The sequence below is a fragment of the Plasmodium malariae genome (genome assembly GCF_900090045.1).
Source record: "Plasmodium malariae genome assembly, chromosome: 5".
In the NCBI taxonomy this organism is placed as follows: domain Eukaryota; phylum Apicomplexa; class Aconoidasida; order Haemosporida; family Plasmodiidae; genus Plasmodium; species Plasmodium malariae.
The window spans coordinates 1085678-1109743 of NC_041779.1; the positions used below are offsets into that span (position 1 = coordinate 1085678).

At 28.1% G+C, this 24066-nt stretch overlaps 6 protein-coding genes across 6 annotated transcripts; 4 read left to right on the forward strand and 2 right to left on the reverse strand.

The window, feature by feature from the left end:
- Positions 1-1489: 1489 nt before the first annotated feature.
- PmUG01_05031300 (conserved Plasmodium protein, unknown function) lies at positions 1490-3021 on the forward strand (the record flags this gene model as incomplete). The annotated part of the gene is made up of 3 exons (XM_029003521.1): positions 1490-2054; positions 2401-2564; positions 3001-3021. The coding sequence occupies 3 exons, from the start codon at positions 1490-1492 to the stop codon at positions 3019-3021; spliced, it is 750 nt and encodes a 249-aa protein (XP_028860459.1).
- Positions 3022-5748: 2727 nt separating this feature from the next.
- Positions 5749-6990, forward strand: PmUG01_05031400 (small heat shock protein HSP20, putative; the record flags this gene model as incomplete). Its single annotated transcript, XM_029003523.1, has 3 exons — positions 5749-5820; positions 6219-6591; positions 6920-6990. 3 exons carry the CDS (start codon positions 5749-5751, stop codon positions 6988-6990), a joined length of 516 nt encoding a protein of 171 aa, XP_028860460.1.
- A 2616-nt stretch (positions 6991-9606) lies between these two features.
- Positions 9607-12897, reverse strand: ClpB1 (chaperone protein ClpB1, putative; the record flags this gene model as incomplete). Its single annotated transcript, XM_029003524.1, has 1 exon — positions 9607-12897. The coding sequence occupies one exon, from the start codon at positions 12895-12897 to the stop codon at positions 9607-9609; it is 3291 nt and encodes a 1096-aa protein (XP_028860461.1).
- A 2264-nt stretch (positions 12898-15161) lies between these two features.
- On the forward strand, positions 15162-16563 carry TRAPPC2L (trafficking protein particle complex subunit 2-like protein, putative; the record flags this gene model as incomplete). Its single annotated transcript, XM_029003525.1, has 4 exons — positions 15162-15291; positions 15513-15697; positions 16115-16208; positions 16541-16563. 4 exons carry the CDS (start codon positions 15162-15164, stop codon positions 16561-16563), a joined length of 432 nt encoding a protein of 143 aa, XP_028860462.1.
- A 69-nt stretch (positions 16564-16632) lies between these two features.
- On the reverse strand, positions 16633-19317 carry PmUG01_05031700 (meiotic recombination protein DMC1, putative; the record flags this gene model as incomplete). The annotated part of the gene is made up of 7 exons (XM_029003526.1): positions 16633-16666; positions 17009-17135; positions 17466-17618; positions 17806-17881; positions 18132-18293; positions 18520-18915; positions 19222-19317. The coding sequence occupies 7 exons, from the start codon at positions 19315-19317 to the stop codon at positions 16633-16635; spliced, it is 1044 nt and encodes a 347-aa protein (XP_028860463.1).
- A 2588-nt stretch (positions 19318-21905) lies between these two features.
- AK2 (adenylate kinase 2, putative) lies at positions 21906-22736 on the forward strand (the record flags this gene model as incomplete). The annotated part of the gene is made up of 1 exon (XM_029003527.1): positions 21906-22736. The coding sequence occupies one exon, from the start codon at positions 21906-21908 to the stop codon at positions 22734-22736; it is 831 nt and encodes a 276-aa protein (XP_028860464.1).
- Between the last annotated feature and the right edge of the window lie 1330 nt (positions 22737-24066).

Sequence of the window (24066 nt, forward strand, 5' to 3'; positions counted from 1 at the left end):
AAATAATTTAACGTTTTTAAAACAGCTTTTACATAATGCAATAATATGAACACCACGGGTATGATATTAGGATATACTGTCTGATATGTGGAATGATGAATGGAAGCACATACTAAAGAGAAAATATGCTTTCGTAAAATTCCTTGAAGGGATGGTATGTTAACAACACATGACTTTAAAACTTTATATATATATTTGTATTAATATATTTATATATGTGTATATGTACACATGTACACGTATATATATGCACACTTTTTTGTCTTTAATCGGGCCAACGTATACGAAAAGGCAGTAAACCCAAATTCTTTCATTGTGTATTTCTTAGTACTATCGGATAATTGATGAAGTTTGATCCGAAGCCTCAGGGAAGAATCACTTGCATGTAATGGGTCATAATGTATACACATATACGCATACATATACTCACGTTTGGTTTTCTACTTGCCCTTTTGCTTTCCCTATTTTTCTAGCTTGTTCTTAAGGGTGCCTCAACAATTAGTTAAAAGCCTTAAAGCTTGAACCATTTAAAAAAAAAAAAAAAAAAAAAAGCAATAGAGATGTTATACTTGCTCTAAATTTTATTTTCTTCTATTACCATTAGCTGAATCAAGCATCAGATAACACTTGCTTTCTCTTTCTTTAATTTCACATTTTCCATTATTCTAAAGGAGTAAAAAAAAAAAAAAAAAAAAAAATTATTTTGAGAGGATATAATAAATATTCTGAATGAAATAATTTTTTTTTTGTTTATTTTCTATTTTTTGTTTATTTTATTTTTTTGTTTATTTTATTTTTTTGTTTATTTTATTTTTTTGTTTAATTTATTTTTTTGGTTTTTTCTTTTCTATTGTACTGTTTATTTTTACTCCCCATTTTCAAACCTTTACATAAAAAGTGTATTTCGGTATAACTAAAGCGTTCCTGCATTTTGTACACCTTAGTGAGGAAAAACAAAAAAAAAAATAATAATAATAAAAAAAAAAAAAACAGACAAAATAAATGAAAGCAAAATAAAGCAATGTAAAATCAAATAAACACAAAAAAAAAAAAAAAAAAAGCAAAGAAACGAAACGAAATATAATAACGACACAAGGATAAACGAATAATAGAAGGTTAAAGGGAAAATTTTAATTAAAAGGAGGAATAAAGTCCAAGTAGAACAATCATGCGTATTAAATAAACAAATTAAGAGGCTGCAAAAATATGTAAAATTTCTTTCTCTCATTTTACTTTAAAAAATATAAACAAATTTCTTTTTTTTCTGAAATTTACATATATAGTTTTTGTGTTTTGTTTTTTTTTATTATTTTTTTTTTGGAGGGGTTTTTATTTTGTTTTATTTATTTTTTTTTTTTTTTTTTTTTTTTTTTTTTTTTTTGGTCATTTTATTCCTTTTAGCCATTCTTTGTTATCTTCATCCTCTTCATCATCTTCTTTTTTTTTTTTTGTATGTTATTATCATTTTTAACATTATCTATGTAAAAGTATGCAAAGAGGTATACATCAAGTTTGTTTACAGTCTTTAAGGGGGAAAGGATCAATCAGTAGTGTACGAAACAATCTTTGGAATGGCAACATCTTGAGTAACCGTATGTTATTAAGCTCAAGTAGTAGCAGCTGTAGAAGTAGTGGTAGTAGTAAGTATGGTGGCTCGCTGAATGGTGCAATTTTTTGTGAAAGCAAGAGATACATAACTAGATATTGGGCAGAATACACTAAAAAGAAAATTCATGATTCCAAGATAAATGAATGGAGGGAACAATTTGCCATATTAGATGAATATAATGACAAGGATTTAATGATATGGAGGGATTCATTTAATAAGATGGACAAGGATAAGGATAATTTTATATCACATGCAGACTTACAAAAGAGTGATTGGAGTTTAGAAAAATATACACTCTTTCAAAATTATGACATGGACAAAAATAATCTCATCGATTTTGGTGAATACATACAGGCAGTTATTGACATAGATACACAATATTTTAAAAATTTTTTTCAAGGTTTTAGCAAAATTGATATTGAGTTGGAGTTTCAAAAGTATGCCAGTAAGACACAGCAGCAGTGTGGTGTATCCTAAAGCACTCACACACAAAAAAAAAAAAAAAAAAAAATCAAGAAAAATGAGAAAAATGGCAAAAATGAGAAAAATGGCAAAAATGAAAAAAATGGCAAAAATGAAAAAAATGAGAAAAATAAGGAAAAAATAAGCAAAATGGGATAAAACTAGCTATTCATGTGAAAATATAGTACTACTCGTGGAAATACTATGTGTGCATGCGCATAATGCACATACGTACATATGTACATACGTGCATACATATATACGTAATATACACACGCTTACGTATACATCTTAAATTGTTTTTTCTTTTTTCTCATTTTTGCACCTAGTTACTGAAAAGGAAAATAACAAAAAGGTAATACCCCTAACAAAACTAATGCAGATGCTAAAGGATAAGGAATTTACATGCGTAACTGAAACAGATTCACTGAAGTTGTTTAATGCAATGGACCTGAACAACGACGGCTCCATAGATTTTGAGGACTTTCTTGGGGTATGCACAATGCAAATGCAAATACGAATGCATATACATATACGAAATTATAATTATAATTCAAATTAACATAATATAAAATTATGCGAAAAAAAAAAAAAAGAACATAATTGCAGAAAATGTTGTTACACAAAAATATGATGCAAAAGCGTAGTATACATTTTTTTTTTTTTTTTTTTTTTCCTTACTGCCCCCTCATCTTCATATTGCATATTAAGGGAAAAGACATTTTATTTAATGTCCATGATAATTCATAAATAAGGCTATTCATTTTTTGTTTGACATTCGTGCAAAAGAGATATATAAGCGTTTATACCAATTTGACCACGTATATATATATATATATATATATATACATTAGTTTGTTTATTTACACGTTTTACTTACTATTTTTATATTTTTTTTTTCTTCAGTGGTTAGGTAAAAAGTAACACAGTGGTTTACGTTCACAAAATAAAATAAGGCAGAACAGAAGAAGAAAGGATATACAAAAAGTATATATCCATCCATTTCTACGTATGGATGCACTATTTAGAAAAGCATGTTTAAAGTTGTTAGCACAATTTTCCATTTGGGTGACAATAAAAATAAAGTACGGGAAGAAACAAAACACGGCGTACATATATGTATACATATATTTAAATATATATATATATATTTTTTAGTCTATATAAGCATGTTACTCGCTTTTATCCCAATTTAGTTTTTTTTATCTCCATAAGCAAATATGTGTTCACATTATGGATGTTCCCATTGTGGATGTTCTCATTTTCCTTTTTATTTACTTCTTCCCCGTATGTAATATATGTTCATTACCCTCCATATGTATACATATCTTCTTTTTTTTTTTTTTTTCGTAACAAGCATATGTTATGGTATCATGCTTTTCACTCATTTATTCTTTAACTTAAACATGACGTTTGTAAGCAACTGGCATGAATTTCGTAAGCACAATACACGAAAAAATGTCTACATTAAGTAAGCCAAAGAAAAGCCAAAAAATAAAATAAAAATAAAATAAAAATAAAATAAAATAAAAATAAAATAAAAATAAAATAAAATAAATAAAAATAAAATAAAAATAAAATAAAAAAAAATAAAATAAAATAAAAATAAAATAAAAATAAAATAAAAATAAAAATAAAATAAAATAAAAATAAAATAAAAATAAAATAAAAATAAAAATAATAAATTATACATAACAGAATTAACAAAAATAAAGGACGTATAGCCAAAGTAATAGCAAAATAAACCTACACGTGTGAGTGATGAATAGGGTTTGTTTTATAACCCCTACACGACAGAACAACAACAGAACAACAGAACAACGCCGAAAAGGCAACAAGTCAAAAAGGAGCGACGTTCTACTTTTTAAAAAAAAAACAAACTGTGAAAAAAGAAAATAAAAAAGAACCAGATCTTATCATCAACAATTAATCAGTTAGGAGTTGCACGTTAACAAAATAAATTAATTCTAAAACGTAAAAATGTTAAGTTATAGTAGTTATGGGTCAGTGTAGACATATAATTCTTTGTTCACTATATTTTTTTTTTTTTTTTTTTTTTTTGTTCAGAAGCCAAATGAGTTAGCTAAAATGTGTAAAAATATGTGATATTTATAAAAAAATAAAATAAAAATATCAAAATATGATTTTGTAAGCTGTCAAACCTCTTCCTATGATGCATTTCTTAGCTATTAAAAAAAAAAAAATAAAAATAAAAATAAAAATATTCTTGCATGTTCAGGAAATTTTTTACATTTCTTGCGGTTGAACAAAACAAAAGTACATTTTCACGTTAATTTTAATGTGTGCACATTGTGTCACTATTCCATGAAGAATATAATAAGACTAATAGAAATATACAAATAGATACCACGTACACTTGTAAAATATTGTCTACATATGTGCATATATTATATTTGCTACTAAGCAACCAGGTTTTGATAATATTTCTACTACGTGTTGTACTTTCTGGCACACCATTTCTGCCTAAAAGGGGGAGGGTTTTCCAGTTGTTCAACGTTCTTTAAATTGTTACCCGCTATTTATATGAACGTATATACACAATATATATATACACAATATATATATACACATATATATATATATATATATGTATTCACATGTACATGAGGGATGTGTGAGCGTTCTGCAGACGCAGAGGAGTTGTTGTTTATCAAGTACTGTATTCCTACATTGTGACACCTCATATAATTTTTGTTTCTTCATGTTTTTCATACCTTCATAGAATTTTTACATAAATGGACAAATGGATAAGAGGATAAATAAATTGATGAAAAGTGAACAAACAAACGGACAAACAAAATGATAAATAATGAAGGGCAAAAAAAAAAAAAAAAAAAAAAAAAAAAAAAAAAAAAAAAAAAAAAACCTTGCACCATCATAATTTTGAATTATGTTAATAAAACTCGAATATGCTTTTGTTTCTACATTATATTTTGTTCATTTTTTTTTTTTTTTTTTGTTTTTTCTTTTTTTAAGTTTTATTTTATATTTTCTATTATATATTTTCCTTTTTAACTCTTCATTAAGCATGAAAAAAGAAAAGACCTTAAGACATTTTTATGTGTTTGTTCATTGAGACATTTTGTATACGTTTCCGCCCAAAATAATTTTGCTTTTGTTGTTTTGTCTTCTTGTTTTTTTGTTAATCTACATTTTTTTTTTTTTGTTTCTTTTTTTTACTAAACAAACTTAACAAAAGGAAAATTGGTTTTATCTGGCTATTTTTTTTGAAGTCCCTTTTTACCCTTTAAACATTTTCAAAATATATATATACTTACATATATATATAAACTTATACATATATAAACATATACATATATAAACATATACATATATAAACATATACATATATATAGGCACATAAAAATACGTATATATGTACTTCTATACGGGTATTTGTTTTTCAATTTTTGTTTAAAAGTCTTGTTCTTTGTTTGTTTGTTTGTTTGTTTGTTTGTTTTTTATTTTTTATTTTGTAGCTATAGCCACAAAAAACTTCATCATTTTCTGTCCTAAAAAATCAAAAACAAAAAAAAAAAAAGAAAAAGAGAGGAGAAGTAATCTACCTAATATATAACTCTCTTATTTGCACCTCTATTTATTTGTGCTATTTTTTGAATTTATTTTTTTATTTTTTTTTTTTGTTTTTTGTAACAATGAGTTGTTTATGTGCTGGTTGCGGTGACAAGGGTGAGATAAAGGTAGTCCCCGACCATAGAGTGGATATTGTAAGGAATTAAACATGTACACATGTACATTTATATATATGTGTATATATATGTGCATATATATGCATATGCATGCATGTATATCTATACGTAAGAGCACTCTCAGCATATTAAGTGTGCTCGGATGAGAAATTAACTGTAGCATATACATTAAATAAAGTTAAATATAACGCTGCTATTTGTTTTTTAATTTTTTGAATTTTTTTTTTCTTTTTTGTTACTTATATTGCCTAAGAGAACTTTTTTCATTTATTGTATCACCCTTGGTCCAAAAAAAACTTCCATTTTGTTTATCTGCTCTCACTACAATATAACTACAATATAACTACAATATAACTACAATACGACGTTACATTCTATATTTTTTTTTTTTTTCTTTCCCCATGATATGTATGTAGAAGGAAATACAGTCTATTCCTAAAAAGAAGAATACGTTAGTTAACCCTAACACCGTTTTGGAAATAGAACCTGATAAGAATATGAAAAAGCAAATAACGTTTAGACCAAAAGTTGATATAATGTATGACTCTGAAACCTGTCAAGCGATCTTAGTTTTAGACATACCAGGATTTAAAATTGAAGATATAGATGTAGAAATAGGAGAAGGAATGTTAACGATTGCAGGACCGAGATCTCAAACAGAATTATTTGAAACTTATGGTGACAATTTAATTCTGCATGCAAAAGAAAGAGAAGTGGGATATTTTAAAAGAATTTTCAAATTGCCCCACAACATACTGGATGATACAGCTAAGGCCGTGTACAAAAACGGTACGCACGTTAAACGCATTACATAGGAGAATACATGTGTGTACATATATGTATATGTTAGCCCACAATGCGTACACATGAGATGAAGTACTATAGTTTGTGTATTTTAACCTTTTTGACGTACGGCATAAGTGGAGGCATTTAGCTTGAGCATTAAGGGCCGCTAAGGCTTCTGCCAAGCTCGTTCGTTCACTCGTTAGCTCGTTCGCTTGTTCGTTCGTTCGTTCGTTCGCTCGTTCTTCTGCTTTGTTTATTCGTTGCTACTTCTTTGCTGCTTATCTAACCATTCTGTATATCATAAAGCGATGTTCTTTTTTTTTTCACTTAGGAATTTTGGAGATAAAAATGGAGTGTAAGCAATTCTCGTACATGCACAAGGTGGAAATAAGTCAAGGTTAAAATTGCAGCCCAAAAAAAAAAAAAAAAAACTTAGAAAAAAAAAGAAATAAGGAGTATAATGGGGCGAATAGAAATGTAGAAAAAAAAAGGAAAAGCATTTTCTTTTAAGAATTAAACGTATATTTTGAATACATATTGATGTAAAATTAATTTGAGTACATTTTTTAATAAACTCACAGAGAGTAACGTTGTTGTCTCGCTTGATTTATCAGATCAGTATTTTTTTTTTTTTTTTTCTCTTTTTTTTTTTTTGAATTTTTGCAATTAGACCTGATTGTATGTATATATAAATACATTATATTATGTTATATTATAATATATTATACCGTACTATATCGTACTGTACTGTATTGTATTTTTTTTCTTGTTCATTTAAGTGAGGAATTTTGAATTTTCCTCGGGTATATAATTCATATAGTTACCACATAGCTACCATATAGCTACTACTTTTTTTTGTCTTATCTTATCTTGCGTTGTTACAACTGCTGTTACAGATCCAGTTGCTTCTTCACTTAGCTGTCACCTTGCGCCTGCTCAGTTTGGGTTACATACCTCAAATTAGAGAAAGGGTAAATTTGTTTTGCTAGACATATTTATAATAGTTACTTTTTCGTTGCTATGTTTTGCCTTTTTTTTTTTTTTTTTTTTTTTTTAAATAGACACACATTGTGCATATGTACATACATATATACGCGTATAAAAAGTGTACACATATACATGTATATACCTATATATGCGTACTGCACATGTACGAAGTGCACATGTGCAATGACCATTTTTTTCTTCTGCAATCTGATCCTGCGCTATTTTTTCCTCCATTCACATATATGTATATAACGCATTTTAAAAACCTTAAAAAAAAATGCGTTAAGACGTTAATGTGTCAGTGTGTTATATTGCACGTTTACATTTTTTTCTTTTTTTTTAGATGACCAAATTTAATATTTTTGTGCGCTTTTATGTGAACTCTTTTTGTTTGCGTCTTTAAAACTCCATTTTTTGCATTTCAACAATAATTGGGATAAAAAAGGCTAGCTTTTCATTTTAATAGAGGAAAAAAAAGGGAGGAAAAGGGAATTACATGTGGGAAAAAAAAAAGGGAAATAAAAATCCATTTAACTCATTATGCGCACTTAAATGCCTTTGCATTTTTCACTTCTTTACATCATACGACTACAACATTATACGCGCGACGATGTTAATACATAAGCATAAGCATAAGCACAAGCACAAGCATACTAACGGTGTGACGTGCGAAAATGTGTATAAATATGGAAATACTTTTTTTACAACTTGAGAAAAATGAGAAAGAACAAAAATAGACAAGTTCAGTGGGTCTGACAAATAGCAAAATTTTAATGTAATTTATTTCACTGAGTCGGTTAAAATTAAAAAAAAAAAAGTCTTTTCTTTTTTTTTTTTTTTTTTTTTTTTTTTTTTTGAGCAACAACTGCAACACAAATAAGTCAAGCAGCTCTTTAACTGTCTTTATAAAATTAAGACATAATTTAAAATGAGTAATACAGTTCTTTAACTGTTTTTAATATAATTAAGAAAATGCTTAAAATACGTCATACAGCTCGTTAATCGTTATTAAAAATTTAATAAAATTATTAAAAAAATTCAAAAGAAAATTCAAAAACTAACAATGATGTGTGGATAAACAGAACAATCCTATTTTATAATACAAAAAATGAGAGTAAAAAAAAAAAAAAAAAATAAAAAGGTAAAATGGAAAGTAAAAAAAGTATCACTTGTTGGAAATCATAAAATTGGCATTTGGCTAGCTAATAATAATTTAAAGCCGTTCTGAATTTTTTCCCATTCTACTGACTATTTGATATGTCTCTATCAAGGAACATTAAAATTGGATGGTATCATGTATCCAAATGTATATATGCACATACATATATAGAAGTATATACATTATGTACGCATACATATATATAGGTGTTCGTACGTATATATGTATACACTTGTATTCGCATTTTGTTTGTACTATCGCCTATAAAAAAGTTAACATTTGGGGAGTTCCCTTTTCATAGCTTGCTTTAATGCCCCTATAAGAGAGGACTACTATTGGGAAGGGGGGTACGATCAGCCTTAGACAGTTCATACAGTATTGGCATTGTAGACTGTACTGAATACTAGGACATTCAGCTGTCCGTAATGAACATAATGACAATACAGGTCAAAAAGAATATAATAATATCAATGGACGCATTAAATATAGTGACAATACTGGCCCTGCTAAACGAATTGATTTTTTTTTTTTTTTTTTTTTCCCATTTTTCGTATATTGCTCTTAAAAAAAATAGGCCCAAAAAGTTAGCTCAAAAAACGAGTGATGGAGGTCCCCTTGCACAGCCTAGATATGAATGGAAAAAATCTAAATTCTGAATTTGTTGAGGTAATTTTTAATTTTTTGTAACTGCTACAACGGTGTAGGTAAGATGGTCATCCATATAAGACTGTGTTTTATAATAAATTTCGTTTGCTCTTGCAATACCAAGGGGTTTGTCAATGTGCACTTTCACACATGCGTACATATGTGTGTGTACTAAACGTGTACATCCTTCAGCGTTATATACACTCTTTGATAGTTTACACACCTCTCTAACCCTTTGTGAAGTGCAATTTTTGATCCTTTAGAGACACATGAATAATATCGTTCTCAACGAAAGTTTCATTAAGAATTCTGATGGCAATTTCAGTTTCAATTTCTGATTGGATAACTCTTTTTAACGGTCTTGCACCGAAGGAGGGGTCATATGCTTTGTCAACTATATAAGAAAAGACTGCATCATCAATAGTAATTTTAAAATTTTTATCAAATAACCTATTAGCTACTTTTTTAATTTCTATATTTGCAATTTCTTTTAATTCTTTTTTTGATAAACTGTCAAATATAACATGATCATCAATTCGATTGTAGAATTCTGGTCTGAATGTTTCTCTGACTGACTTCATAACCTGTTCTTTAATTTTTTCCTTTTTATTTGGATCATTAGCCAATTCTAAAATACTTTGACTACCTAAGTTCGATGTAAAAATAATAATGGTATTTCTAAAATTTGCTACATTGCCCTTAGTGTCTGATAATTTGCCTTCATCTATAACACGAAGTAATAAATTATAAACATCTGGATGTGCTTTTTCAATTTCATCAAAAAGAATAATTGAATATGGTTTCTTTCGAACAGCATCTGTTAAGAGCCCACCTTGTTCATATCCTACATAACCTGGAGCTGCTCCTATTAATTTACTAATAGAATGTTTTTCCATATATTCGGACATGTCAAAATGTATTACCGCTTCTGGTGTATCAAATAAAACATCGGCTAAAACTTTTGATAGCTCTGTCTTTCCTACACCTGTTGGACCTAAAAACATTAAAGATGCAATTGGTTTTTTAGGATTATTCATACCAACTCTAGATCTTTGAACTGCTTTTGCTACAATCCTAACAGCATCATCTTGTCCAATAATTTGTTTATGTAATTCTTGTTCTAGATTTATAATTTTTTCCTTCTCAGATTTTAATAATTTATTTAATCGTATACCAGTAGATATACTAACAATGTTCATAATATCTTCACTTGTCACTTCGTCCTTAAGTATTCTATTTTTTTCTGGTATATCGTTTAGATAATTCTCTTCTGCTTTTTTCAATTGTTTTTCTAAGTCAGGTAATGTTTCAAATCTTAATTCTGCTGCTCTATTTAAATCAAAATATCGTTCTGCCTTTTCTATTTCTATTTTTACTACATCTATTCTTTCTTTTATTGCTCGTATGTTATCTACGTAACTTTTTTCACTACTCCAAGAATCTAAAATTTTCTTTTGCTCCTTTCTTAGTTCACTCATGATTCTGTCTATCATCTTCAACCTATTAATTTCCTTTTCGTTGATTCGCTTTTTTAAGAAATTTGGGCTTTGAGAATAGTCAAATGGGCTGCCCCCATCATCACTCGAACCACTACTAGCATCGCTACTAACGCTGCTTCCCGCGGTGGTCCCCCTGATGGTGGTCGTGTCGGAGTAGTTGAACATGTTCCTCTGCTTATCCCCTAATATTGAAATTTTTTCCATCTCTAATTGTATTAACTGCTTTTCAATATTATCCAGTTGTATCGGTTTGCTTGATAGTTGTATTTTCAAATTGGAGGCTGCCTCATCTATAAGATCAATTGCTTTGTCAGGTAAGAACCTATAGCTTATATAACGATCAGATAATACAGCAGCTTGTATAAGTGCAGAATCTAGTATCCGTACTCCATGATGAACTTCATATCTTTCTTTTAATCCTCTTAATATACTAATAGTTTCATCTACATTTGGTTGTTCTACAAGTATTTGTTGAAATCTTCTTTCGAGTGCTTTGTCTTTTTCTATAAATTGTCTATATTCACTAACAGTAGTAGCACCAATACATCTTAACTCTCCTCTAGCTAACATTGGCTTTAAAATATTCCCTGCATCTAGAGCACCTTCTGCAACTGCTCCAGCTCCTACAACAGTATGTATTTCATCAATAAACATAACAACTTGTCCTTCAGCATCTTGCACTTCTTTTAAAATGGATTTTAATCGTTCTTCAAAATCTCCTCTATATTTTGCACCAGCTATAAGCGATGACATATCTAGAGAAACTAATTTTCTTCCTTTCAAAGAATCAGGTACATCTCCTTGAACTATTTTTATAGCTAGACCTTCAACTATAGCAGTTTTACCAACACCTGGATCACCTAACAATATAGGATTATTTTTTGTTCTTCTTGACAATATTTGAATTGCTCTTCTAATTTCATTATCTCGACCTATGACAGGATCTAACTTCCCAGCTCTAGCTAATGCTGTTAAGTCTCTACTATATTTTTCTAAAGCTTGATAAGTCATTTCTGGAGTTTTAGATGTTACCTTTTTTTTCCCTCTAATTTTTTCTACCGCTTTTTTCACTTTTTCATAATTGACATTATATTTTAATAACCATGGTCTAGTAAATTTTGAATCTTCCGAAATTATACTTAATAGTAGATGCTCAATAGATATATATTCGTCATTAAATTCTTTTTTTAATCTTTTACTTGTACTTAAAACTGTTTGAAGTGTTCTTCCCAAAATTTTCTGTTCCCCAAAACCACTTGGCATTTTGGGTTGCTTTTTTAAATATTCATCAATATCATGTATTAATAATTCTGTATCTATACCACTTTCCTTTAATATTCTTTGAGCTAAACCATCCGCAGAATCATTTAGTAGAGCTAGTAATAACATTTCTGCTTCTACATATGCTGAGTCATACTTTTCCCCTATTTTATTTAAAGAACTAATTGCTTCCCAAGCCTTTTCCGTGTAGTCATCTGAGTTTATCGTATACTCTTCATCGCTCATATGAAGAGTAAACTGTTTGTTTCTGCTATGTGTACACCCACTACTGTTACTGCTATTATTATGACTAGACCATTTTGAACTAATCCCGTTAACAGTACTTCCTGTTATTCTCTCTTCCACGTAGCACTGATCCATACCCCTGTTATTCATTGAATAGTTCAACCTCCCTCTATTCAAATATAATAGTTTATTATTCCTACCATTCCTATCATTCCTACCATTCCTACCATTCCTGCCATTCCTACTATTTTCGTTGATATTCTCTTTCAGTTTGGATTTATAAAGCTTTCTCTTTTCTTGTAAAAAAGTATCATCATTTTTTAGCGGATTACCAATGAACGCTCTATCTCTTTTGTTGAATATATTTAAGCTTCCACTTTTTGCAGTACTACAAATATTATTCTGTCTATTCAAAAATACGTTTATTCTTTTACTATTTAATACATCCCATATGAAAGTAATACCAATTATAAAGAAACAACCAAAAAAGTGTTTGCTGTCTTTACTGCGCATAGTTAGTTACATATGTATAAACATATATATATATATATATATACATACATACGGTTGGCCACAATTTTTACTCGGGCTGTACGCAAAATTTACGTGCATGGACATATACAATACTACTAAATAATACTACTAAATAATACTACTAAATAATACTACTAAATAATACTACTGTATAATACTACTAAATAATACTACTAAATAATACTACTAAATACTACTTAATACTACTAAATAATACTACTATAATACTACTAAATAATACTACTAAATAATACTACTGAATACTACTAAATAATACTACTAAATAATACTACTAAATAATACTACTAAATAATACTACTAAATAATACTACTAAATAATGCAAAAACGCTCGCGCAGCGGGCGGGACACATATAACACTTCCACACGCGCATAAGCTTACACATACGAATACGTACGAACATACATATGTATGCATATACTTGTCCTTCTTCCACTTCTCTAGGACTGATGGAAGCGCCCTGGATATAAATCTATTTCTCTCTTTATCTGTAAGCGATTAGTATGTGTCCCCTTTAATTTGTTATATTATGCTATATTTTGCTATATATTTATATAATTTGCTTTATTTTAATTTATTCTATTCTATTCTATTTTAATTTTTTTTTTTTTTTTTTTTCTTCCACATACTTTTTCTCCGCCTTTTTTGCTTCTTCTTCTGTACCTTTTGTATCTTATACTTTTTTTTTTTTTTTTTTTTTTTCTTCTATTTCTTGACAAAATTAAACAGGAAAAAAAAAAAAAGAAAAGTAGCACAACATAACATAAGGCAACAGCACAAATATTAAAACACGTTAAAATATGGAACTACAAAAATTTTACCTTTGAAAAAGGGAATCCTCACTTGCTGCTATATTTTTATGTGTATAATATATATGTACCCGCTTACTACATTTTATTAATTTTTTTTTTTTTTTTTCCTGTAGGTTTAATTCCACTTGCTTTTTGTTCCAAATATATGATTTACATGTAAATGCAGCGTACATCCGACATAGGCGATATATAAATATATACAGTATGCATATGTATTTATAAGTATGTAACAATAGGCATTTGTATACTATGTACATGTTATGTTCTCATACCTGCATGTATGTACTTCATTTGTACACAGCTGTGCGCACATGTATATGCAAATGATATAGTACATCCTCACAGTTCTACACTACTTTCCATTCCGCTTATGCTTTTTTTTTTTTTTTTTTAATTTTTCAAAAATTAATAAGCCCTTTTTCATGGTCTTCATATTTTCATTTGTTTGTTTTGCTTCGTATAACCATGCTTCGTTTCGTTTCTCTGCGTTCATAATTTTTTTAAAAAATAAAATTTGCATACACGTACAATCTTTTTTAAGCATTTTCCAAAGTAACCACCTCAACAAGTGGATATTGTAATTCAAAAAAAAAAAAAAAAGTAAATAAATAAATTATAAAAGGCTACTTAATAAATTGTATGTATTATTGCAATTTTGATTATTAACAAATTACATTTTCGTAGAAAAATCTTTTCAGTTCATAGAATTATTTTCCCCGCACCGTTTTGGTATATATATATATATATATATATAAGCAGAAGTTGAGAGTTGTTTATTTTTTTCCATTTTTTTGAATAGCAAAGAGGGAAATACATGCATACATGTGTATATATATGTAATTGCGCATATGTGTATGTTTATATATATGTACGTATATGTGCATGTGTGCGTGATGCTCCTTGTGTAATATAAATTTTATATGAAGATAAATTATGCTTCCACTGTTGTAAGGAAAAGTGCCACAGTGAAACAAGAAAATAAATTAACACATAACAAGAATTAAACAAAATATTGGGAGCACAGGATGATTATAAGAGTTCTTCAAAGCACAAATCGAAGAGCAAAATATTTTAACAGATTTAAAAAGAGCATATAAAGAGACAGAGAAGAAAAAAAAAAAAAAAAAAAGGCAGAAATAATTTTTTTTGAAAAGAAATATACATAAGTAAAGTTTATTATCCCCTGTAATTTCTAAATCCTTGCATAAGAGAACAAAAGGGAATATCTTTCTTATATTGTGTCACAAAAAAGAAAAAAAAAAATATATATATATACGTGCATGTGTGTGTGTATATATATATATATATACGTGCATGTGTGTGTGTGTACATATATATATATTTACATATGTGGCACTAAAGCGATAACCCAGAAGAAAGCTACTTTTATGAATGTAATATGCCGTGAAAAATGTCCATAAAAAGTATATGCTACTTAGGAGAAAATGATGAAATACTATTTTTTTATTCCACGGAAGAACGAGATGAAATAACGTCGCGGTTTGCTATCTATTCAACGTTGAACAATATTAAAAAATTAGGTAAAAAAAAAAAAAAAAAAAAAAAATTTAACGGCAGTAGAAAGGTGAATTACTTCCTTATTGCCTGAGTGACCGACATACGTGCACATGTGTGTGTGTATATGAGTATTTTATATCCCTACATTTGTTCAGTTATATTGTGTTTTATTTTGTTCTGCTTTATCTTATTTTATTCTTCTCTGTTTTAATTTTTTCCCTTTTTTTGCTGCACCTCCATACAGTTGAGTCAAATGAAAGGAAGGGCAGCGAAAAGAAGTATGACCCATATCTAGGATATGTTGGAGTTAACCTTTCTCTGTTCAGTTCATATAAAAATTACGCTTATGTAATTAAAATCATAAATTTTAAGATTATATTAACCATAGATGATAATAAAAATAAGTACACTGATGATATTATTAAATCGGTAAGTCCTGTTTTATGTGAAATGGAATTATTATGAATTTCCTTTTTTTTTTTTTTTTTTTTTTTTTTGTTCTATACATTATACCGTACTAATATACATGTTATTGCAAGCTGTCATAATACAGACATTTTGTGTGTGCACTTTTGTTAACTCACATGCATGTTTGTTATTTCATTAGTTTCTTCTTTTAATGAGAATATTTTTTTTTTTGTATTTTATTTTGTCCATGCGTGGTAATATTGTTACAGACGGGTAACGCAGTTCATTCGTGTATAGCTTCTCAGTTGTATATGTGTGTGTGTATATATATGTATATGTGCACAAACGTGTACCGACGTACAAGCATACATATGTATACATGCGTACATATGTATATGCTTACCCATATGCACACTCAACGACCCTATTACTTTTCAGATATTCATAAAACTGCACAAAATTTATGCTGACGCGGTTTGCAATCCATTTTATGTGGAACGTTTAGAGAATGACTCCTTTTTGAAAAGAATTAGTAAATAATCAGTTTCAATTAAAAAAAAAAAAAAAAAAAAAAAAAAAATTACTATCTTTATGTAACTATAAGTGTAGGCGTGCTTATATGCTTGTATGTGTGTGGGGGTATATGCTTTCACGTTTGTATTTATGCGTATATGTATATGTATATGTAAATGTATATGTATATGTATATGTATATGTATATGTATATGTATATGTATATGTATATGTATATGTATATGTATATGTATATGTATATGTATATGTATATGTATATGTATATGTATATGTATATGTATATGTATATATATATATATATTATGCCTTGTAATGGCTTTTTTTTTTCAGAAAAATTAATGGAGACATCGTAACAGTATATATGATGAGGATTTTTTTTTTTTTTTTTTTTTTTTAATTATCGTGAGGATGTACATTTTTGCCTAATCCGTTGCGTCAATAATACCGCTGTCTGACCTGAACAGTTCATAAAAAGAAAAATAAATAAATAATAAAAGAAAATAAATTAAATTAAAATAAATTAAAATGAATTAAAATAAAATAAATTAAAATAAAATATAACAAATTGAAGGGTGTTTCGCTTTGTTATGTTTTGTTTTATTATTATTTTTTTTTTTTTTCCAGTTTACACTCGTAAAGCTGTTTAATTTTTGTGTGTACATTATGTGGGTAATTTATTATGATTCTTTTTCTTTTTATTTATTTGTTGTTCTTTATTTGTTGTTCTTTATTTTTTGTTCTTTATTTTTTGCTCTTTATTTTTTGCTCTTTATTTTTTGTTCTTTATTCTTTCTTAACAGTTGAAAAATGCATTCAATTTCTGGAAGGTTTGGTGCATCGTAAACTTTGCAAACCCTTTGATCTCCTTTTCCCTTTCTTAGTGATAGTCTGATCGTAGAGGCGTGCCCAATGACATGACCCCCAACTGAAAGAAATAAAAAAGAAAAGAAAAATACACGCATGTATGTACACATAGACATTACATATACATATATATACTTGCGCGTATGTATGTGCACACTTTCATGCTTTTCTTGTTTTCCTTCACCAAGAGACGAGACAATTTGAACATTTTGTGAAAAATGAATAAAAGTTATGAACAGTCATAAAAAAAGAAAAAAAAAAAATAGTTACAAATTTCCCTATTTCATTTAAACCATAAGAAAATAACGTACAAAAATAAAAAAAAAACGAATTACACTTTTGCAAAAAAAAAAAAAAAAAAAAAAAAATGAAATTATAAAAACGCGCAAACCTGGCTTCATTGGATTAGCAATAAATGTCATAGTGGCACCTGGATCAGACATTACTTGGTTTGTTATTACAATGGCTATGTTAAATTGTTCTCCGAGCTTAGATAAAATGGACATTGTTTTATTTAACTTCTGTTGTCTTTCAGACAGTTCACCTAGTTTAAAAAAAAAAAAAAAAAAAATTAAAAAGAAATGTACACAAGTGTTAATGAGACTTGAACGATAAATTAAGGCTCCTTCGTTGGTAGACGTATGCACATATATATGTGCATATGTTTATATATGCGTGTATATATGCTCATGTGCATATTTATGTTTATGTAAAAATAGTGGCATTATTACCTCTTCCACTGAAATCAACTCGAAAAAGAGAAATGATGGAATCAACAACCAGCAAGGCAAAAGGTTCTTCGCACATCTTTGTTAAGCAAACCAGTATAAAATATAAAAAAAAAAAAAAAATATATATATATATATATATATGCACACATGTCCATGCTTTTAGTGCTCTTTATTTTTTCGAATGCATATAAATATAAATGTAAATAAATTTCTCATTTACAAAGAATTTTCCTCTTTTTAAATAACGATGTTTTTTATAAGAACGGGCATAATATACTATTTTTACGTTTATTCGCTTGTGTTATACTGTTATATATGTAAATTACTTTTGCTGCTGATATAGCCAGTAAATGATACAAGTGTTCATGTGTAAAAGCTCGGGCATACAGTATATTGTCTAGCACATCTTCACCATTCACTCCATATCTTTCTGCTATTTTGCATATTTTTTCGGGTCTAAATGTTCCTTCCGTATCAATGTAGCACACCTTTTTCAGTAACACACAAGGTGAAATAAGCACAAGTAAAATGAGCTTCACTCCGTACATATATATACTTCAGGACACAACTGACATATATATGTACATATATACTGCAGCACATAATTAACATATATATATATATATATATATATATATATATATACATATATGCATTAACACATGTTCCTATTTGTCCATGCGTATATGTTCCTGCACATATTTGAATGCCCACCTTTCCGTTCCCGCCGCTAACATTTTTGGGTAGCTGCGCCGTAACAGCTAATGTATGACAAATTTGAGTTTTCCCACATCGATTTTCCCCGAAGAGTTCTGTAATGGACATGCTTTCAATTCCACCACCCAAAGTTTGGTCGAGAGTTGTACTGCCTGTTGTAATTTTTAAAACTTTACTTCTTTTTTGGACCAGTTGATTAGCTGTAATAAAACTTGAACAGTTTTCAATTTTGGATGCCACTTCTAATATCTTGTCTACTTTAGCTTCAGATATCCCTTTGACATTACATAATTCCTTTTTAGTTGTTTGAATTAAAGATAATATTGTGCAGTATCCGCTTCCCTTTAATTTATTAATGTCTGCTGCGTTGATACCTAAATCTTGTAATTTCTCCTAAAACGGGCAAAGGGGGGGAGGAAAAAAAAAAATAAATAAGAAAAATAAGAAAAAAAGGAAAAAGTATAATAAAATAACAGAATAAAATAACAAAATAAAATAACAAAATAAAATAACAAAATGATATAACAAAATGATATAACAAAATAATATAACAAAATAATATAACAAAATAATAAAGCAATAAAATATAATAATAAAATAAAATAATAAAATAAAATAATAAAATAAAAGAGCATAACTATATGTTCAAAAAACTAAGCACAATATTATGAAAAAGCCACAAATGTAAAGTAACGTTACAATTTCTTGAAACTGTTGTTCCTTTAAGGCTTCTTGTTCTATTTCAGCTGTTATAGCAACCTTACTAGTTGACTTGCTAGCAGGTAGAGTAGCCATTTTTGCACACAAAAAAAAAATAATAATAAAAGGAAAAAAAAGAATAAAAAAAGGCACAAAAAGTACAAAAAACGCGATAAACGCGAAAAATACAAAAAATTAATGAACGGGCAAGGAAAAAAAAAATTTGTGGGTGTGTGTGTATGTGTACTTTTACTCTTCGTTAGAAGAAAAAGTAAAGCATGAGGCTAAGACAAAAACAAGGAAAAAGTTCTTATTAAACAGACAAACAAAAATTCAGTACATCAGTGAAAAGACAAATTGCCAAAAAACATTCTAATAAAAAGGCTTTGAATATTCAAAAATAATACGTACATATATATATATATGTATGTATATATGTGTATGTATATATATGTATATATTTATATATATTATAGCTTGTAAATTATGCACTGTTCATAAATTATTGTTCATAAATTACTGTTCATAAATTACTGTTCATAAATTACTGTTCATAAATTACTGTTCATAAATTACTGTTCATAAATTATTGTTCATAACGCACTGAACATAATGTACTGAACGTATCACAATGGACATATTACATTGAACATATTACGTTGGACATATTTCTTTGAACATAATCCTTTGAACATATTTCTTTTAACATATTCCTTTTAACATATTCCTTTTAACATATTTCTTTTAACATATTCCTTTGAACATATTCCTTTGAACATATTTCTTTGAACATATTTCTTTGAGCTTACTTCTTCTAACGTATTGTATTTTTTTTTTTTTTTTTTTTTTTTTCTTTTTTCTACGCAGCTGTAATGTTGTAGAGCAAAATGGTAATAGCGGTTAATATGGAGCATAAAAAAAAAAAAAAAAAAAAAAAAAAACTGACTACCTTATACATCCAAACCGCTAAAACCTTTCCTTTTAAGTAAAGAAACACAACCCTTAATTCAATATTTTTAAATAAACGAAATTCGTTACATAAAAAAAGGAAGTCTATAAGTCTTTTCCTTTTTCATTTTTAAACACATGATATGCACTTTTATTCAACTTAAATTATACATACTTTGTTTTACGTGCTTCTGTTTTTCTTATTTATTCACTCAATTGTTCATTCATTTATTTATTTATTTATTTATATTTATGTTTTTCTTTTGTTTTTTTTCGAGCATACCATTGTGACACATATTAAGAAAATTTTTGTTTTGAAAATTAAAGGATGCTTTCACCTAGGTAAGAAGTTACTTGGCACAATTGTCCGAAGTGAATTTATTTTATTTTATTTTATTTTACTTTATTTTATTTTACTTATTTAAATAGCTGGTTATTCATTGAAAATAATGAACACAATAATTTTGCAGGGGCTTCATCATTTACTTTAACAACAGATCTACGTATCACCATCAAATTACATATCTTTTACAAATTCGTATGGGTCGTCTTAATTTGAAATCCTATTTTTTCAATTGAAAAAAAAAAGACAGACACTAACAGTTACACACCCTTCAATGAAAGGAAAAAAAAAAAAAAAAAACAAAGAAAAGTAATGTAACGTAACGAAAGTAAACTACATAAAAGTAATGCTATGAAAGGATGCAAAATTAAAAAGGGAAATAAAAAATGATTAGTCATGAAGAAATCAAAAAGGGAATAACGGAAAATGTCAAAAAAAAAAAAAAAAGAAAAAAATAAAGGGTACCATTTTGTCCTTATATATACCACTGCACTTGCCTTTGTGCATGTTTTATATATTCTTTTCATTAATCCAATGAAGGTGTGTGTAGTGAAATATTTTTTTCAAAGTGACATCATGATTTCTCCTTATTCAAGCAGGATACATGGTGATAAAAGCGAACGTGGGGAAAATTAAAAGAAAAAAAAAAAAAAAGAAAGTAGTGAAAAGGAATAAAAGAGAGCAAACGAAAAGAAAAATAATTGAGTTGAGGAATAGAAAAGTAAAACGAGTGTATAGAGAAACGAATATATCCATTCGAATTTTACGCTTCGGTAAACGCCATGTGTTAAAAGTAATATAGGAAAAAAAAAAAAAATTTAGAAAATACTAATGGGAAAATGCAGTGAAACAATTTATCGTTACACCGAATGCTCATGGAAAAGGAAAACCAAAACACTTACATTTCTTTAAAAAACAAAAGTGCTATTTTTAAGAAAAAGAAGATATAAAATATATGTAATGAAAACTCTTAAAAATATATTTTAATAATGTAGATATTAGTATTATACGCCTCCCCACTTTACCCACACCAAAAAAAAAAAAAAAAAAAAAAAAAAATCCAATGCACATTTTATTCCACTAGGAAAGGAGTCAAGAGAGTCCAATTCATTTTTATGTGGAAATGAAGAGAAATTAGGTTCTTTTAAAAAATATTCCTTGTCAATAAGAAAAGTAAATAATGTTATTCCGTAAGAATACGTATTCACACATGTATTGATGAAGTACTCCAGGAAAAAAAAAAAATATATGTATATATATTTAAGTGTACACACATACATATATATATACATACCATATGCTGCACACATATGTATTCATTTATGTCCCTCGCCTACATCAACACTAGACACATGTAGAATAACTGCAGAGTAAAAATATGGTAAACGCAAAAATGTTAAGCAAGGGAACAAAAAAAATATATATTCTGAATGGGGCACCGGGGTCAGGAAAAGACACTCAATGTAGGTTACTTTCCAAAAAATATAATTTCAAAATAATTACAATAAGTGAATTGTTAAAAGAACATTTAAAAGATAGTAAAGAAAGAATCAGAGATTCCTCTTCTTCTGATCAATGTGTAAAGGAATTAACAGAGCAAGAAAAAAGAGATTTGGAATATATACAAAAGTCTTTTACAGATGGTTCGTTCGTTCCCGATGACATAGTCATAGGAATTTTTTTGAAACAGCTGGAAAAGTATACCCTTGGTGAAGAAGAATGTGAAGGGATAATAATTAATGGGTTTCCTAGGACATATGAACAAGCTTTATTATTTAAAAAAAATAATATTGAAATTACAAATTTTATTAACATGTCCGTTAGCAAAGAATGTCTATTGGAAAGAGTGAATAACAGAATAAGAGATCCAATCACAAATGTTAACTATAACATAAAAATAATTGAATTAATTAAAAAAAAAAGGAAAAACATTAAATTACATACAGAAGAGGAATTATTGTTGACGTCTCAAAATGAAGATTACAAAAATATAAATGATGAAATTTTGATGAGGTTAAAAAGAAGAGCAGATGATAACGAGAGTACATTTAATAAAAGATATGATTTATATTTGCAAAATGAGAAAAAAATTATTTCCTTATTTTTCCATGTGTGCAAAAATATCGACGGGGAAAAATCTATAGAAGGCATTTTTGAGCAAATATGTGCAATTATTGATCAGACAATTTTACATAAGAGGGGTAACGAGGGCACCAAAAAGTGATGAGCAAAAACAACTATACGGATGTACACTTTTTCGACTTATAACCCCCTTGCGAAAGGGCACAAAACGCGTCAGCCAAAATTTTATATATATATGTGTGGGTGTATATACATTTAGATACACACATATGCAGAAATTTACATTTTTGCTAGTGTATATATATATATGTGCATATATATGTACGCATAACAAGCATACGTTAAACACGTTGAAACATTTTCAATTTGCTTAGTGCCGCTATTCCTTTAAGTGTGCATACTGCGAATATTTATTAACAGTTCAGGCAAAAAAAAAAAAAAAAAAAAAATTATATAATCCTGACATAGTATTGTATAAATGGTGCTGTTTTTTTTTTTTTTTTTTTTTTTTTTTTTCTAACCATTTTTAGTGTGCACATATACATATACATATATATATAAATACGCATTTATATATTTACATGTACAATTGTTTTCAATTAAGTATTTTTTCTTGCCGCTTTTCACTTGCGGTAAATACGCACGCAGAAGAAAGGAAAAAAAAAAAAAGAAACGAAAAGGAGGAAAGATAATACGAAAGAGAAAGTAAAATTGTAAAATTTGTAAATCCAAAAAGATAGGCACACAGTAGAGCATTTCTTCCATAATTCTGTGTTCAAAAGGAAATTGTGCAAACGTACATATACGTACATGTATATATGTACATAATTATGTATTCATATACATACCTAAACCAATGTGTGTTTTTCCTTATAGTGATGAAACTCACCTGACTAGTACATAACTTTATCGGTGAAATATTTTATTGCGGGTATATAAATTACTAAAGTATTGCTTCAACTTCATGTTGTAATATTTTTTGATGTATTATATGAACACTGTATTGAGAAAAGTAAAAGGAGGCAATACCACGTTCGTGCTATGCTAAACCTATTTTTACTCCTCCGCCGATTAGTCATAACGCCGCTTCTAACTTTTATGAGCCTTTTTTATAAGAAAAAAATTGCACAATTAAAAAGGCACCAAATTACATATACTTATCATCATATCGAAGCAAAGAGCCGCTCACAATGTAAATGCTGAAAATTGAACAGCAGTAAATGGGAAATTAGGAATCATTTTCTTTTCCCCTCATATTCCTCATTTTTCACGAAAATGTTTTTGCTTCGTTTTTAGGGATTTCATACCTTAACCTTTTTTACCATGTGCCTTAAAAGGAAAAAAAAAAAAAAAAATTAAAACGTACATATATACATATATATGTTGTATGCATACATATGTGTATATGTGGAAGATGAATATTCTAACTTCACTTCCTTTAAGTATCCCTAATTGTCAGATCCTTGAATCCA